At 37.9% G+C, this 19225-nt stretch overlaps 1 protein-coding gene across 3 annotated transcripts in view; it reads right to left on the reverse strand.

The window, feature by feature from the left end:
• Positions 1–290: 290 nt before the first annotated feature.
• TTC7B (tetratricopeptide repeat domain 7B) overlaps positions 291–19225 on the reverse strand; it is a 110842-nt gene continuing 91907 nt past the window's right edge. For all 3 annotated transcript variants that reach the window (XM_042047385.1, XM_042047383.1, XM_042047384.1), the window contains one exon: positions 291–1281. In XM_042047385.1, coding sequence (XP_041903319.1) covers positions 1060–1281 — 222 coding nt within the window. In that variant the 3' untranslated portion in view covers positions 291–1059. The remainder of the gene's footprint in view (positions 1282–19225) is intronic.

The following is a 19225-nucleotide window of genomic DNA, read 5'->3' on the forward strand; positions in this document are numbered from 1 at the left end:
CAAGGTATATGTGAATGTCCGTATATTATGTAGAAGCAGTGTAATCTGGCTTCATAGAGAGCTGGAGTGGAAGGAAGAAAAAATGAGTAGTGAAGATTTAAGGAAACCTGAAATCTAAGATAACGGTACCATTGGCAAAGAGTATAGCAGCTTCTTTTCTCTAGACTGGCCTCAGAACAATTTACTTTTGGTGTTGCTCATCTTCAAGGCCAGCCAGCCAGCTCATAAAAATGTGTCCACAAACCATCTATTTCCCCCAGATTCTTAACCAGGACGGGACACAGGAAAGGTTCCATTTAAAAATCATTTTATTATTAACATAATCATCCCATTTAGCCAAGTGTGGGTTCATGTATAAGGAATGTCGGTAAATATTCCATTTGAGGCTTCTTTTTACATATTTCCATTGATAAATAAACTCTGAATTCACATAAAAAAGTTAAACTTAAATAACTAATATATTTTTTGTAACAGGCATACATTGATAAAATATAAATACTCTTGTACTCAGCCTTTGCTCTAGATAACAGTTAGCCACACATCACAGTTATTAACAACTACAAACAAGAACTCAACTGATTTTCTGGCCTGGACTAAAATAGAGATGGAAACAGAAAATTCACATTTTGACTTTGGGCCAAAAGAGGTTGAGAGGCAGGAATAGAAGAGTTTTATTAACAGACTTGTTAAAAATAGTCTGTTCTGCCACTGAATCTTATTCTACAATTGGTAGTTGATTCCATTATAATTTTATGTAACACTCAAGTATCACTAACAAAATATGGCACATCATCCATGAACAATATAACGATGTTTTAAAACTACCAGGGCAAAACTGCAGGCGATATGAGTGATTTGGCTCTGGCTCACCACTCTGTCCTCTCAGTCTGACATTAACATATGGTGGCATCTCCCTGCTTTGGCCACTTTCCCGCTAAGAGTGGAGTTTGTTACCTGTAGCTCTAAAGTTTCTCAAACTAACCAGTTACCAGGCAGTCTCATACACTGGGGTTGCTCACCCAGAAGTCAGACCAAAAATCGGTTGATCAAGGTGCCCTCTCAAAGGACTCTGGGAATGATGGTAAAAGGGACCACAGGACTGCTGGCTTCAAGCTCCAGTGCTGTCAAGAAGCATTCAGTCGCAGCATCATCATTGCCTTGAGCCTGCAGCACCTCTCCCAGGCTGTTCCAGACCTCGTGGGCTGTGGAGTTCACTTGGACGGCATCTCTGAGAATCTTCTCTGCCAAGCTATAGCGCCCAAGCTGGTGAAGTATCAGAGCCTGCAAGAAAGCAAAGGGAAAATGGCTGTAATTGGCCAGTAGGGCTTTCCTGTAGCTCAAACAAGGTCACTGCAGTGAAATAAGGGTAGGCAGCTCTTGGGCTCAAAGTGTTAGACTATGTAATTTTTTTTTAATTTAAGAAAAGAAATGACCTGATGCTGGACTGGAGCAAGCTACTCCACACCAACAAAGTCAAGGGGCTTTGTACAGGAAACAAAGACTAAGTAACAAAAACTCCACCCATTTGCCAAGAAGCAGGAATTACCTGGGCTTTTGCATAAACTCCTGTTATCTGAAGTCCTAAGGTGCATGCCCTGAAGTTTTCATATCCTCCCTGTGCATCTCAGCACCCAGCTCATACCCTGTAACACCTGAGAGCATACACAGCACCAGCGGCCCTCGGGGATGGCTGTAACAAGACTGAGTTCAGCTCAATGGGCAACAACCACAGTGCTTGATTTAATCTGCAGAACAGAACAGGGACTGATATTGCCCCAGTAATGCACAAAGGACCAGCAGGCACAGAACTTCCTCATAAGCTTCCTTGTTACAGATTCTCCATTTTCCTCTGCGAGATGAGATCCAATTCAACACCACACGATCCAGAGCACATCCAAACCCACTAGGATATGGGCTGAATGAGGCCATGGAAATCTCCATCCATCACATTCAGCTATGTTACTGTGCCAGAAAAGTCATGGAATGACCCAGTAAGAGAGCTTTATTCTGGGATTATAATAATCCTAACAATATGCGTTTTTACATTGTGATTCTGTATTGCAAAACACATATGGATCACAAATCTTTGTTTTGCAGAGAGGCGTCCCTTACTGCTTACAGAGGCCTTGTGACTTCTCCCCTCCCAGCCCCCACTCCTTGGACCACAATTCTTTTTATCTCTCTGTACATCTGTCCCTAAAATCCTTATTAACCCAAGCACTGATGATTAGAAAGTACTGACATTCTATGCAGCCTCTGAATTATCCACCATACATTTCCAGAATTGTGCCCACCAGGCTGAGTTTCAGCTTGGGAAGACTGCTGACTCCATCCTACAGAACAACCGAGCACACCCTGAACTGTAGAACAATATAAAGAGTGCTGTACAGTATTGGCAAGTGAATAAATAAATGCAATGCAGGCTAATTTGTATCAGCCTGGCAGATGTTCTCACATAGAGGTGCTAGAGGGCTTTTTTGGGTTTGGACTTTTTTTGAGCTGTCAATTGAGTCAGCATTTTCAGAGCAAGTGAACAGTACTTCCAATACAAAAACTGGATAACTCTCAGGGTCAGTGCTTTTTTTCCCTGCAGTGAAGTGATTGTCAGTGAGTGGTAGGTATCAGATGAGAAACTACAAAAAATGAAGCAAGGAGATGGAATACACAAAGCTGGTGTCACTGCAGTGCACCTAACCCTAATAAAATGTAAATGTTGTTAATTTTCAAGACAAGATTCTCTATTTTCAAAAGCCTTGCTTTTTTGGGGTGCAGATATGTCTGTTTTATACTAATTAAACATGTGAATTATTTGAATATTGGTAATACTTTTTTCTTAAATATGCCAGACTATTTTTCCTGCTTGCTAAGGATACAAGCTGTTCTTTTCAAGACTGAAGAAAAATCCAATTTTGCAGATATAAGCCTGTTCATAGGAAGAGACACATATTACGTCACATCTGCCCTATTCTGTATGGCAAAAAGGATAGCTGAGATTTTCCGGGTGATAGAACTAGAGCAAATACTGGCAGTTTGCCTGCTTTTATACCTTCCTAAGAATACAAGCATCAGTCTTGAAATTAGCATGTAGCAGTAGTGAAGGAACAACTCGTGTGGACAATGGGGTCGCATCGTGTACCCTCATGCTTTGGGGACACAGCTTTCTTGAGGGAGTGTTTCCTGAAAGTCAAGTCTTTCAGTAGTATCTCAGACTGGGATGGTAGCCCTGGGACAAGCAGCTTTGCTTCCAAAGAACCAATAGAAAATTAGACTTGTTTCAAGCAGAGCATTAAAAGGACAGTGACATTTGATAACTGTAGTTGTGGGCTGAACTCAAACAAGTGATCCAGAGAAAGAATGCGAAGTACCCTCCGATTCATTAACTCTCTGAGAATGATGGTCAGATGTCATCCATTGTAAGTGTCCAGTTTGTAAATCCCCTTCCTAGATGACTTCATTAAAATTCTGAGGCACAGAACATTTCAAATTGTTTGCAGTCCTTGCCTGACTTTGCTCTATTAAGCATTACACACCACAGGCAGAAGGAGCAGGCATGTCTATCACACAGCAATATCCTTTGGTGACCTCGCACCCACGCTCATCCAAGAAAACTAACTTCAGTTTACCAGCTGTCAGCATATGCTTGCTTTCTGAATTAACTCTTCAGGAAAAAAACCTAAACCACTAAAACCAACAATAACAACAAAACCCACCCAACTAATCCCATTTCCCAAACCAAAACTCCTCTAAGACTTCCCAGAAATCTGTACAAATTATCCCAGTCCTTCACTGCATATTTTCCTCTGCTTTCTAACTGGAAACAAAATCTCGAAGCTACCAGTTCTGGCCTTCACTTATTTAGCAGCAGATGTATGGACGACATTTATCTGCAGAATAATGTTAAGTCTCTTGCTTTATGGGTGGAGATGGGCCTGAACAACACATCAGCTCTGCAGAAACACAGAGGGATACCTAAGTGACATATGGTTCAAACCTTCAGACTTGGCATGTTAGTTTAAAACCTAAGCAGAATGCCTTTTCTGTATATCCTCTCTATAAATAGAGATATAGTCTTTAAAAAGATAAAATATTAGAGGGATTTTGGAACTGAATCAATTAGAAAAAATGCTGTATAATAATTTGTGTAAATAATAATAACTGTCAGTAGGAAAACATCCATTTGACAAAAGATAATCAAACCAGTAAGTTCCGAAGGAATTACAGAAATCTAAGGCAACCTATTCGTTCTTCATTCATTTTAGAATGCTGCAGTACTTGACAGGTGTTTAAGACAACTGTTGGCATCTGCAGGAGAAAGCAGGATCTTTCCTGCCATTGCATCACTTTCACATGAAAGAACAATAAATTTATGACATTTGCTCCTAGCAGAGTTATAAAAGCCTCTAATGTGTGCACACCTCTTCATTTTGCAGCTCGGTACAAATGTTGCTTATTACTTTACTCCATGTTTGGTTTGTTGAGAATTTTGGGGTTCTTTTAAAGTTGATTTTTTTTCCTGTGAAATCACTGATCTCCCCTAAGTGTGTTAAGGCTTTCACTTTCTCACTGGTTAGGATGTCTATATGTTGTAAACTCTCTAAGCAAACCTTATTTTTCTTTTAGCCAGTTCTTCATTGTAGGGGTTGATTTTGTAATTCAAAAAACTCGAAGAGAGAACTCTAATGAGAAATAGCACAGGCAGAAAGTGAAGGGAATCTCTGAAGAAACAAAGAGACTTTTTTGTGCCATCATCACAATAAATGAAACCAGTGCTTCATGTCTCCAATCCACTGATATTTATACCAGTCACTTTGAATAATCAACAGTACTCAAAGATCTGTGGAGCTCAGATGCTCTCTGCTCAAGGAAAGGTCAACAGCCTTTTACAGTGCCCAGCCAGAGCTGGGAGTAAAAGGGACTTTGCAATTCCAAGAGCCTCCAGGGGCTCTCCAAAGGGGCTTTCTAAAAGAGCAGCACTGTGTAACACTGTGTGCTGCCTTCAACAGGGAGGTACTGTTGTCACTACAAACAAGGTTCTATCCAGACTTCACATCCCAACAAAACAAAACCCTCCAGGAATTAATCAAAATGGGGGGGGAAAGTGCTTCCAACTTCTGCCACAGGTTATTTTCAAGATCTTGCCAACTCTTTCCTCACCCAGTCTGGAGTCACAAAGTCTCCCTCTTGGTCAATGATTTCACATGTGTTTCCTCCCTCAATCATTCCCTTTACACTTCATTTTACATTGCCCCACATACAAAACTACCAGTTTTTGCTTATTTCACCCAAACATCTCTCCAAGAACTGTTTTTTACAATGCTCAGTCAAACAGAGCCCATTTATTCATTAGACAAATGTAAGCATTTTTTAAAAGGAAAACATTCAAATGAATTGGGATTTCCAAATGGAGCATTACAGACTTCAAATAAAATTTCCAGTTAGAAAATGCACTATTATTTATTGATAAAATATCATCACTCAGAGCCTGAACAACATGATATAATAAGGAATTGTATAAAGCCCTAATTGCTTAAATAAGCATGTAGTGTAGTCTTCACTGCAAAGGTATCTTTTTTCTGCAGACAAGCTTTCTCTCTTTGCAAATTAACCTGTCATAATGATTACCAAACAGTCAATGGAAAAGACATATCTAGACAAATAAACATAGGACTAAAACTCTGTAAATAACTGATTTTTGATTTTGAAAAACAACTATTTAAAAAATGATTAAAACCAGCCATTTAGAGCAGTCCAGTAAGGTCACTTTTTTATTTGCTTCTAGGCAAGTGAGAAGCTAACATTCAATTTTTTTTCATGGAACTAACTTTGAAAAAATTACAGTCATAATTATTACCCATCATATGTCTCATCAAACCAGAGCTTTATCGTAAAGTGCTAAACTATATTTGGATTCCATTGAACTGGAAAAAAAAAAAAAAAAGGGTAAAAAGGTAACACTACAAAGATCACTGTGGCTTCTTTGGTGTAACTAAAAATTTTGTCTGAAGAGAGCTGGAGGTTTTCTTAAGGTTTACCTATCTGATTACTTCTCCACCGTGCCTGAAAATAAACAGTTCTCAGTCTCAACAAAAGCACCACTTGAGATTTTTACCTTTATTCACTTGATATCAAGAGGAACATTTTCATTTTCTCTGAGAAAAATATAGACTAGAGGTGGGAGATGTTCTCAAAAGCAATGAAATTTATTTAAAAGTGAAAAAAAAGGGGAACTGTAACCATGAGTCCATTTGCACTCTTGCCTTTTTCAGGGACGGTGCTGAACTCTCTCTGCAGAGAAGGAAACTGGGAACTGGGAGAAATGGACAGAACAAAAAACGTGGCCGACTTAATGTGCAAAGAAGTGCCAGAGATTCTCACCATGTTTAAGAAATGCAGCCTGTTGACCTACAGAAGTCTCAACTGTGGAGATTTGAGTAGTACCAGATATGATATTCATATTAATTTATTCCTGGCAGGTCTGTTACATGACTTGATTGCTAAAAAGCTTCTAGATTTGTATGACACAGACCTTATTTAGCCAAAAAATAACCCTCAGAGATAAAAGTGTGTCTTGCAAAAACAATAGCTATAAGAAAACATTATAAGCATATGAAAATAAAAAACGGACTGATTTTGCCTTTGATGATAAGAGCAGGGAGACAGAAGAACAGTGGCCAGTTTTGCTGATGACCTGCTGAAGCTCAACAAGCTAACAGCTGATTACGTATAAGCAGACACAAAGCTATTCAGATGTGGAAAAAAAAGATTTTTAAAAGCTACAAAAGATTTAAAGAACTCACTACATCCAACTTCACAATAATTTTCCCAGTTCACTATCTTACTGTTTTTAAGCAGGTCCCAGCCTAAGAGATAATCAACTTTAAGCTGTGATATCAGAAGGAAATGTTAGAAACATCCCCATCCTATCTAAAAACTTAAAAATCAGGGATTATGACCATAAATAGTTACAAAACTCGGTGTGCAATGTATGCATTGCAAATCCATATGCAGTGTAATTTTAGCATCACAAAACTGCCCCTTGTTACATGGTGCTTTTTCAGCCTATTTTGCAAGTGTTAAGGTGGCTGCTATTTTTAAACAAATCTATCAAACCTGAAGGTTTACCAGAGACTTGACAGTGTTATGCTATAATAATGAAACAGAAGTGTTAGTGAGGCAAAATGAGAAGAATTTGTCATGATACATGGAAAAATAAGTAAAATTCTACAGCTGATACTTTCCAACCTCTGTGATAAAAATACGCATTTTAAATGTAGTCTATAATCAATATTTTACACTTACGTAGAGTGAAATAGAACATTATTTATATACTATGCTCTCCTATTTTCATTTTAGCTGATGACTTTGTGCTGAAACATGTCCATCTAGTCAAAGTATGACTTTGCATAAGAAATCATTTATAAACTCCTTTCAAAGGCACATGCACGTTGAGTCATTGTACATAACTATTTTCTGCAAGTACGAAAAAATTGTGACACAACACAGCAGTTAGAAATAAGCCACTCCATCGAAAAATGATGAATAAACATAGTTCTGTATCTGCAGACACAGGTTGCATTTTAATGCAGGGATTTTGAAGGGTGGCCACATTATAAGATTTAAAACCAACTGGATTAACCACACTACACTTACTTTACAAGTAAAGGTGATAAAAAATACTTTTTTTTAATTTTTTTTTTCTTTTGGAAAAGAAACTGCAACATGTATAGAATTCGTTTTCCAAAATACAGAATAAAAAACTACTTATCTTATTTTCTCTAACAAGACAATTCTTTTGAAAAATAAAAAGCGTATTTCTTCAAATGTGGTCTAAATAAGACTTCCTAGCAGCTCAGTATGGATTTTCTTTTTTAAATGAGAACAAGCAGCTAATAATATAACAGTCAATCACTCACTAAACCAAACAAAGCAGCTGATGAACAAATATGAACCTGTGCCTGGAGCCAACACTTTTGTTCAGAGCCTATCCCAGAACACTGCCTGTGCCACATGTCCCTCTCTGCCTGGCCCCCTCCCTCGCCTTCCTCCATGCCCAGCACACCCTTTGTGTGCTCTGTGGCCCCTCTGGAGCCCCAGTTTGGTCTTTCTCTGCCCTTCCCCCAGTGCTAACATACCCCCTAAGGTATCCAATTGCTTCCCCTGCTGCAAAACACTTGTTGCTAGGAGAAAATCTACTGCTTGGCAACAGATTTTTAAAACAACAACTTTGGCTTTGTTACTCACTGAACTTCACATCGCCAGCATGAAAAAACGAACCCGTGTGGTCGGGAGTGCTTCTCTGTACTTGTAACTCCCTTGGAAATGACCGAGCCCTTCCCACAAAGATGTGCTTGCCTTTTAGCTCCTTACAGCTCACAGCCCAGAATGCAGAAAGGTTCAAAATCGAAGGTTTTTTTTAAAAAACTGCTGATCGTAGCCTTCCACTGAGATGGAAGCTCTTGGGGGACTTTTCCTGTTAAGACAACATGTTGTTGCAGTAATCTGCTGTAATTTTGATTTATACCTTATGTGAACATCCTATCAGCTTTTAAAAAAATAGCATGACTACCAGGCTACATTGCAAGAACCAATTTGACAATAGCATGTACACTGGAAACAAATAGAACGGCTTATGATAAAGTGAAGCAGATAGTGACTCCAGATCTTATTTAACTTTTTATCTCCATCTGAAAATTATATTGAGGGTCTTATTTTATATGCTGTGGCTACCAACACAGTAAACCCACAATGGTTCTCCCTTCAAAAGGCAGATGGCTACAGCTCTGGCAAGTACTGCATCACCACTGGCATCAGGGAATAATTACATATAGCCTTAGCCCTCAGATTATGGCCAGTCCTAAACTTGGAGTATTTCTCATCTGGTGCAAACGTTTTACATTTCGTCCCAGGTGTGAGACCATGAGGTGATGCTGAACTGTATGTAGGTCTCTTGATCACCTCCTTCCATCTGGAAGCTTGGTAGCACTGCATCTTCCCTCCCCCCGCTACCAGCACTGAATCCACATCATTGTCTTCTCATCTCTCCCACAAACCAGAAACGAGGATTTCCCAGATTTATAAAATACATACACCTGCAATGAAAACTGGTGCAGGAGATCACAGCTTCACGCAGTGCTGTTTATGAAAGGGCCCATAGTAATTTCTGTAATTTGGTACATTTTTGTCTTTCCCCTTTGTAGACAGTTTATAGATATAAACACATCACAATGCATTCCCTACAGAAATCCTGCCACTTAATCAGTCTAATCTGTAGCTGTATTTCAACACCGCCTGGCTTTAAAGCAAGGCCAAGTTTACCACTGGATCATTGTACTCCATACAGAGACTCCTAAGAACTGTTTGTTATTGATGCCATTATTTTCCCAGTATTGAGTCAAAGGGTCAGAAGTACAGAAAACTGTATTTCTATTATTCAAAACCTAGGAGTAACATAAAAGTTTCAATATCCAAAAAAGGGAAAAAAGACCCAAATCCTCCAAAAATTATACAAGTGCCAAACAGGATAAACAGAAAATCTCAGACCAAGGTTTTTGAAATGAGCATCCTCAAAGTCAGCCCACTGAGTCAATATTCAATTATTTGAGCAAAAGCTGGATTTTCCACAAGAACTGAGGATACCAGGAATTCAGGGTCCTTACTCCACTGCCTAAGAGTAGGTTCCAGTTTAGAACACCTGAACGTTCCTGGTTTTGAAAGCTTGTGCTCCATGCAAAACTACTATAATGTCAAGAAATTAATGTTTTTCTGTCCATCAGTCAATTATGGATAGAATTAAAAAATAAATAATTGGAAATAGCAAGCAGTGACTTTTTAAGAAGCTGTTTTTCATTAATGACAGTTCTTCTATGCAACCACATAGAACATAGTAGTTGTATGTGTCTTCTGGAAATAGTAATTAGAAAAACTGACCAAATGTTTTAATGAAGAAATCAATCTGAAGTCAGAGGAATAGTTTGTGTATCAAAGGAAAACTAGAGTTGCAGATCCAGTGCTAGGCTTTGTGAGCAAAATTTATAATTAATAGAACTGTCAGAGTTCAAATCAAGCACTGTGGATATCTTTAGCTAGATTGCCACTGTATTGAAAGCTAGCACTTGTAGTCCATGCTTGTACACACTCAGTAATACAGAAACTAGCACTTACTTGTCTGAACTTTTGAGACTATGGAAAAGGAATCAGAAGTGAATGATATTCTTCTGAAGTACCTTTGTGCATTTATGCATGTGCATTTCTCGAAAATATTCTGAAAAATGCTGTATTAAATATTCAAAAGTCAGAACTGCAGTATTAGATAAAAGATGACCAATCTTTTCATAACTAAAAAAACCCAGAAATTCATAGATTAAAGCACATTACTCACATTTCTACTCCTTTTGCCCTCAGCCAAAGAGACTTCTGCATATAAAAATACGTACATACATATGTTTATAACTATGACTAATGTCACTGTTTCAAAAGAGTTATGACACTGCAGCAGCACTTACTACACTGGCACTGCAGTAACCTCTAAGAAAAAGAGGTTATTTTTAATACAGCATTAATAAATATTTTTTTCAATAGCATCCCCAGGAAACAGAGCACTTCCTCCCCCGCAAAGCAGATGTGAACTGCCATCTGCTGCTCATGCTCAGCACACTGCACTGGAAGGGCCATCCTCATGGCAGTGTGCAAAAACCTCCCGGCAGGAGAGGGAATGCATCCCCCCCCATCTCTCCCCGGATTCTGAAAAGCAAGGCAGAAGCTGTAGGTAGCTACTAACCTGCCAGTCTGCCAGGACAGCTGCCAGCAGACTCTTCTTTAAGGGACAGCTATTTTCAGTGTGAAGGGAGGGCCCACACCCTCCCATCTGTGCACCATCAGGCACAGGTCAGAAGAGCCAGAATTTAACCATTGGCTAAGAAAGGGCTTCTAGCACTTTCAGAAAAATAAAACAAACACTTCCCTTTATACTGAATTACCTTGCACAAAATTGGATGAAGTTGAACATACTGGAAACTACAGAAAAAAGCTTCTGACAACTAAAGAGAGAAACCCAAACAGCAGTATTTTTGGGAAAAAATTATTAAAGACCTAAGAATAATGTCAATGTACCTCAACAAATCAGCTTTTGTTAGTACTGATCTGGAAGCAGATTAATATAACTGAAGCATCACCTAAGTTTTATAATTAAATTCCATATAAGCCTGTCACATTTTCTCTCAACTGGTTTTTTTTTGTGGATCATTGTCAATTTCTTGTTCCACAGTGTTCAGCCTGTAAGTGCTAGGAATCCTGTTCACATCATCTTCCCAAATTTTTCCCTAGCTAGTTTGTTTTTATTTGCTCCAGTGCCAATGCCACTTAGCCTTATTTGGATTATGCATATTCCTCTCATGTTTACAAGGATCATATATTAGTATTAAAGTTTCCTATTCCTCCCAGGAAACTCTGCAGAGATTTCCAGTGCCACACCGCAGTCACCTTGGCACTCACCAGGTGCAAGGGCAACACTGATGCAAAGCCACAGGCTGGGTTTGCCTTCCAGCCATGTTACTTGGGATTACAAGAGAATCACAGCCCCAGCCTGTGAGGAACCCCGAGTGAAACCTCTGCCTTAGTGCATACTGAGGGTTCACTTGTCCTGTTGGCTGGCCTCAGCTGGTTTCACTGGGCATGGCAGTCTCTGTTTTGGGGACATAAAGCAATCCGTGGAGCATGAACACCACCATTCCACAAGGGAAGGAGAATCTGTAGGCTTAGAAAAGGTGAGACTACACTGTTGACAAGATGATGATGCTGATAACAGGGACAAGATGATATCTCATGTTGTGCCAGGCCAACTCATGCACAATGGAGATGCAGCTCTGATCAAGTACTATCCCAGCTCTTTGTTCTCCCCAATCACTTCTATACTCAGTCTTGCTCTTGGACTTTGTATTTCTGAAAGTTATTTTATTTCTTTCACTGAAGGGTCTCCAAGTCTCACTTTTGCCTTTGTCCTGTAACTCTTCTCACTGAGTAGAGGTACTGCACGAACTATTCTAAAATTTTCTGTTAACAAATTCAGTAATATTTAGTGAAGCCTCAGTTATTTAATCACCTAGTTCTTCCAGAATTCTGGTCAACTCCTCCATACTCTTCCACCAGGAAGTACTTGCCATCATTTCTATATTTTCATTTCCACTGCTAATTTTACTTTTGCCATCCATGATGAATACCACATTCCTGTTGAAGATTGAGGCAAAATATGACTTGCGGTTACGGACTTTTTGTAAGTGGATATCCACCACTGCACTGATTGACACTGCATGTTAAATCATATTCTGTAGTTGGTTTATGGCTCTTGAAATTTTCCAAGCTGTATAATAAGTTAGTGCACAAGGTTGGAATCTGCAGAGAAAGTGTAATTCCAAATGCTGTTTTTCTCCCTCAGTCCTCTCCTTTTTTTACTATTGTCAGCTGACAGGCAGCTGGAATAAATTTGAGCCCTGCTTCCCAGAGTGTAAGAGCCCTGTCCATTTGAGTCACTTTTCTAGTTCACTGGAGCACAGTTGTCAGGAAGAACAAGAATGACAGAAAAGGCACTCCCCCACAAAGCTAGGATTTGATCAGACTAAGCAAACTGGGAAGTTAATGCTCTCTGAGTAAAGAGCTGAAATGCAAAGTGGCAGCTTCCACTTTTCAAGGAAGGAATTTTCAAGGAATAAGAGCTACAGCAACAGCATGGGTTTGGTGGGGAAGGTGGGAATTCTGGAACTTAAGTGAGCTGCTGAGTCTGAGGTGAGATACAAACATTTCCTACCAGCTATTGTGTTAAACATCCATTGATTTATTGTCACAAAAATATTCAGATATAAATGTTACATTAAATCAAATGTAATCCACATGGCAGAAAGGCCACACTTGCTCATAACAGGGTTTGATTCTGCAGCAAATGAGGTGAGTTTGGATGGCCAAGCTAAAGCTACCTCATTTATTTTCCAGAGATCACCAGCTGCTCATACTATCGTATCACAATTTTAAGGAAATTAAGTTTGACATGTCAATTACTTTAATAGATCTGACAGCATTTCATACAGTTTTATACTTTATATCAAAACCAGTTATTTCTGCCAACTGTAACCTACCAACTTGTGGCTAGGCATTCAATTAATATGACAAAGTATCATCACAGACTGCATTTGTGTCATAGCATTTCATAGCCCTCTGATAAATCTTTGGGTCCGTGACCCTCACAATACCATCTGTTCCAATGCTATTGTGGCTACCACTTTTTCAAATGGTCATAAATTAAAAACCAGACAGAATCCCAAAGAAGCCATTGTCACCTGTCAGGACAAACTGTAACAAGGACCATGGAAAAATGGAAATTGAAATGGCTGTGCAGCTGATAGAGGTTCACTTGCTCATCTTTTGAACATTTGTCATTTGTAAACACGTGACAATATCTGCCTTAATTTATTATTGCACCCATTTAGAAAATAGGGGGGTTTGGCTTTCAATGAAAGAATGTACTTTGAAAATGATGTCTTTATTTTAAAATATTTATTTTAAGGTAGCAAACCCCACTTACCATCAGGGTCATTTTAATTGAGAGGCCAAGGCAAAATCCTTTCATTTAGTAGGTCAGATCACTTCTGATAGACAGCAAGTATTCTTCCAAAGTGCTACCTAACACGATCTTTGTCCATGTAGATTTAGAGCTCTGAAGCCATTTTCATACTGTATATTGTACAGAAGAAATGTTGAATCCACATGATTTTTTTGTTATTTCTATAGCCCTTTATGGATAAGGTCTCTGTATCACTCACAATTCACTATTTTCCCTAAACATATTATGCTATCCAGTAATACAGCTAACTAAGCTAATGTAGCACAATACATTATGTTATGTTCTGGAATAACTTTAAAAAGTCAACTTTTAACAGCAGTGACTTCAGTGAAGCCTGGTTTGGTTTTCTAATGACTGTGTCTTACATCACTGCAGCGGAGAATTTACAAACACTCACTCTTGTGCGTTTGCTGATACCTAATAAAAACTGAAATAATGAAAAAGCCTTGGTAGTCTTTCCTCCTGCCTCTATTTTTGTAATATTTGCACAAGCCTCTTTTTTTTTTTTCATCATTCCCTCTTCTGATCAGATGAAACAAATGTATTAAATAATGATTTCATAGGCCTGATTTCCTAAGGATATTGGTCTTAAATAGTAAGTTCAATGTGTAAGATATAACCAGAGTATTAGTAGTGGCTGAGGAAGATTGAATACACTGAGTTGCAATGAATCATTTCACCAGCATCACTGATTAAAGACTAACTAATTAGAACCCAGAAAAAAATGGGTTTAATTTCATGTTAATTTCAGATACTTCCATAAAAGAAGCATTTGTAAATTCACTTACAATGTTTAGTTCCTGGAATAACAGGAAAGCATTTAAAAACCTCAGGATTTTTCATCAAAGTATTCAGAAAGAAAAACTGAAAGAATCAAATGTCTGCATCCTAATGGGCCTACTAAAGCATGCTGCTCAAGTGGTTTTGGGTAGTGTCTCCTTGCAGGGCTTAGCTTTTAACAGTGTGAACAATGTTCATGTTTTCATATTTCTGCCAAGTAAGTGCTTTGCTAATGAATTGCTTTGCTTTGTTCATCTGAGCAGTACTAAAAGACTGAATATTTCTTCCAGGTCAAATGCTTTATGTACAGATACGTAGCTCTTGAACATGAGCACTCCATTTTAACTCAGTGTTTTGCTAATGTTTCTTTTTCCTTCAGTTCTATACCAGCTCTTAAGAAAGAAAGAAAAGCTGTTCCTAAAATCAACTTCAAATCTAATTTAAGGGCTATTTCTTGAAAGCCAGCTTCCTTGAAGCATCACACCAGCATCTAACACAACACAGGATTTCTCAGATTAGTGTGTAAAAGCCACACATGTATAAAATACACATCAGAGATTAGCAGAAAGAAGCTGTAATGCAGTGTGATGCAAAAAGTTTTCTCAATTTCTCAAGACTCTGATAAGTGCATCTTAGTACAAAACTACATTCAGCCTCAACATCTGGACAGTAATATATACTTAGAACCATTGTGACATACTTCAAAGTATTATACAGCCCTCTTCTGTTTACCTCCCACTAATCACAGAAGAGGAGCACAAAGTTATGGCTTGCCATTTCTTACCAAACTGATCTTTCCCAGAGGGTATTATCCCTCTTCAGGGAAAAGCTGACCTGAAAAGTCTTACTGAAAACAGTATTTATTGCATAAAATGGTAATTACATAAGCACACAAACAACATAACAACGAAAGAAGATTTATGACATTAGTTCTCCAAACCTGACTCTGGTTACACACAAATAAACATTCCAGAGTTACATTTGTGCTCACCAATTCAAGTTAGGGACTATAATAGTCTTCAATTTCCCCAAGGACATACATCAAGATTTAATTCTTTTTTGTTCAAACCCAGGTAGGATTCTCATTTGTAGGAAGATGCACCAAAGCATAGACCTGAACAGAACATCTAAGAAAAACTAACCTCTCATTGTATAATAAAAGCAGCAATCCTTTCTCCTTTAGATTTCTATACCCACGTACTTCATATTTAGTTCTGGTTTGAAGTTAACTTCTCTTGAATTTTATCTTACTACCAAGTAAAAATGTAAGATAAGAACCAAAGATTTATGGAAATAATTTACCTTTATCATTTACAAAAGTATGTTACTATAAAACAGTGCAATGTTTAACTGAGCTCTGAAAACCAGATCAAAAAGTAATCACAGAAACAATGCACTGATGCCTCAGGTACTTCTGAACCAATCTGCTGTCCAAACAGACATCTCCTTCACAGGCATCTCAGCTGCAGTGACTTGGGAAATAATATATTCATTGAGCAAATCCAAGGCAATATTGACAAATTTTCCATAAAGGAGAGGAACTGGGAGAAAGAGAGACGTAGGTAAGTGAAGTGATATATTATTTAAGAGTATTGAAAGTGAGTGATACAAGGGCCTCATTTTACATGGCTGAGCTTAATGGCTATCAAGGAGATGCCACAGATCCCTTCACTTAAACTGCATGCAAAGGCAATAACTATCCAAGACATAATTTTCACTGATAAATTATAGAACTGATTTAATAATCTACTTTTTAATAGGAGGTCCATCAGTGACAGAACTAAATTTAAATATCATAAGGGAAAGTCCTCCTAAAGTCTGCCAATAATTTGCAAGTCAACACCCACAAAAGACACTCCACAGGCTCCTTTCAGCAGGCAGCGGGAATACTGATACTGCTGCCCTAACGAGGTTGACATTGGAGATGACTATGGGGAAAATTATTTTCTTCACAGTGCAGAGGCACTGGAAAGAATAATCACAGGAATTAAATGTCAGTCCCATGAATGTGATGCTCAGAATGAGAAATCAGGAGGCTTGTACTGTATTTAAAGCTAGGTATGTCACAGCACCTATGCTCCAGTTTCCCCAGTTTTTAACTGGGAATTCATGCTTCAGGGCCAAACATACTTGAAACTTAACATGTTCAGCACTCAAAATTATTATGAAAAAAATACTATAACCTTTTAAAAACATCCAAATTTTTGATTCAGAGAAAGAGTAAAAAAGATTTAAGTTATTGTCTTACTCTTTGACATACCAGCTCTTAGTTGCCGTAACACTTGCAGATGCTCAACTTAGCCAGTTACTTTTTATTCTTCCAATGCTTAAATATTAATGGCTAAAAATATAATAACTATAACTAATGGTATTTTTTTTCAAATGCTAAGAGTTGTTTGCAAAGCTAGTGTTTTAACAAAACATACAGATTAAAGTAATGATTAACTGTTGAAACTAGAAAGCTCTTACTTCTTGGCTCTCTGTAAGTCCACACATATTAGTATCAAATTTTAAAAGGTGCAGATCAACACTGTACTGCTGACTGAAAAGTGAGGAAAGCCCAAAACAGCTTTCTGTTTTCAAGTTTATCATTACTTAGTCTCACTGATGATGTATTTTTCCACCCATATCAGCTTAACCAGGTTGTTTACCATTACAGAAGTAGCATTAAAAGCATTAACAACTCTAAGTCTGCAGTCAGTTTTATTTAGAGAAAACACTGGCCTTTTCCAGTGAGATGAAGTACACAAAGTGGTCAGATAGCATGTCTCCTCTCCCCTACTGAAAAATCAAGAGATGGCAGCTTTCTGAGTAGTATCACTGCGTAATTTTCTTCATGCCATTTGTTGCTACCTGTTGAAAAGAATATACTCTAATAGGAATAATTATGGAATAATAACCATCAGACCTTCAAAATGAACATAGTTTTCAGAGATGTACAAAACGCACTTCAGATTTCTCCACAAAGCTCACTGAAATAATTGCTTTCTCTTAATTTGTTCATCTAGATTAAAAAAAAAATAACTTGACATAAAAAATAGCCCATCACTAACCTTAAAAGCCAATTCTCTAACTCCATCTAACACAAGTTTGCTACCAGAAAACACAGTCTATGTTTAAAGAAATCTAATCTTGGAGAAAATATATTATGCTATTCACACATAGTAAGTTGGTTGAATTCTTCCAAAGTGCAAGGTGCAACTCATCTTTAAACTGTAGACTCATGAGCAGGGGAATTACTGCTAAGTATAAAACTGGCTAGCAGAGACACTAAGCCTCAGCAATGGAAAAGAGGTCTTCAAATAAAATTTAAATGAGATGAGCTGAAGAGGGAGAGAGAGACATAGGAAGACTGCTCCAGACTGGGGATTTGCAGAAAAACTCGGAACCAGAGCAGACAACTTATCTGGGGAATACAGCTGCTTGACATAACCCTGCAAAAGCGAGCATTAAAATGATTTCCTGGGGGACCGTTGCTTCCAGATCTCTAGTTTTGCATTAAGGTAGGCTACTTTCTGCTTGATAAGGATAAAATAAAGCATAATTTTCAAGAACAAGTTGTTTAAGTTCCTAGTCAGAAAAAAACCCAAATTATAAGGTAACTTCTGGTCCTCTCAAGAGCAGTCTGTTTTTTTCAGGAAATAGCTTCTGCCAAAGCAAGTAAAGCTCCCTTGTGACAAATACAAAAGCAAAAAGCAAAAGATAATTTCACCAGTGCATTAGAAATGCATCTGAAAACTGCATAAGATTTATAGCAAAATACATGCACTGATAACTCATGCACCATTTTATAATAATGTTATTCTAAGACAGACTGACAAAGAGTCAGGACGCAGACACCTGCTGATGGTGCTGCAAGTTTCTCACACACATTTACTCACCACCTCAACTAAGCCACATGGAATGGTTTATCTCATTCAGATTGCTGTTGATGGTAGCACTTAGTTATATTTCACCAGTTTGCAAAGTTAGGCAAGAAAAGAAAAGAAAAGAAAAGAAAAGAAAAGAAAAGAAAAGAAAAAAGAAAAGAGAAAAGAAAAGAGAAAAGAGAAAAGAAAAGAGAAAAGAAAAGAGAAAAGAAAAACAAAGAGACAACATGTCCACAGGACTGCAGACTTCAAGTGTCCTGTAGTTAAGAGTTCTCACCTACAGAATTCTACAACAGAACCCTTCACAAGAGAAGGAAAATAAAATCTCTTCTGTTCATTTAAAGTTGAGGATGGCTGCTCTCTCAAAGCCTTTTTCAGATTCTTTATATTTAGCCCCCAATCCTTAAAAATATTTCTTTATTAATTATATGAAATTCAATTATAAGTGATTAGATGCCAGATGTTACCGACAAGCAAAAGCATACCAGGTGCTACGTAGCTTTTATTGCTGTGTAAGTTCTCAGCTCCATCTATAAAGAAATACTTTAATAAATTCAACGAGCGCAAAAATGGTCAGGGAAGCAAAATAATCATAATTAGCTCAGTGCATACTTCAGCAGAATGACCTAATTTTAAAGTGTTTTGCAAAGCAATTCTCATATTGAAAGGCAATTACACAGAGCAAAATAAAAATAGAACTTTTGAGATCCATGCAAAAAAGGACCAGCAAGTATCCATGAAAAGGGATGTAAGAGACTACAGAAGATAGCAGGGAAGAGCACACATTTTCCATTTTGTCCATGCCTTCTCTCTTTTCCTTTTTGTTCTTTTTTTTTTGAAAATAAGGAGAACTTAAATATCAAGAACAACTATTAGCACTTTACTGACACAAGGCCTCCTGGCCATTTCCTGAATTACTAAGACTGCTAAGACTACTGACATTTTCCTTCATTAAATTACTCATCCT

This window comes from Corvus kubaryi, unplaced genomic scaffold (assembly GCF_017639235.1).
Source record: "Corvus kubaryi isolate FWS band 111438036 unplaced genomic scaffold, C.kubaryi_AGA036_p1.0 66, whole genome shotgun sequence".
NCBI classification, from domain to species: Eukaryota; Metazoa; Chordata; class Aves; order Passeriformes; family Corvidae; genus Corvus; species Corvus kubaryi.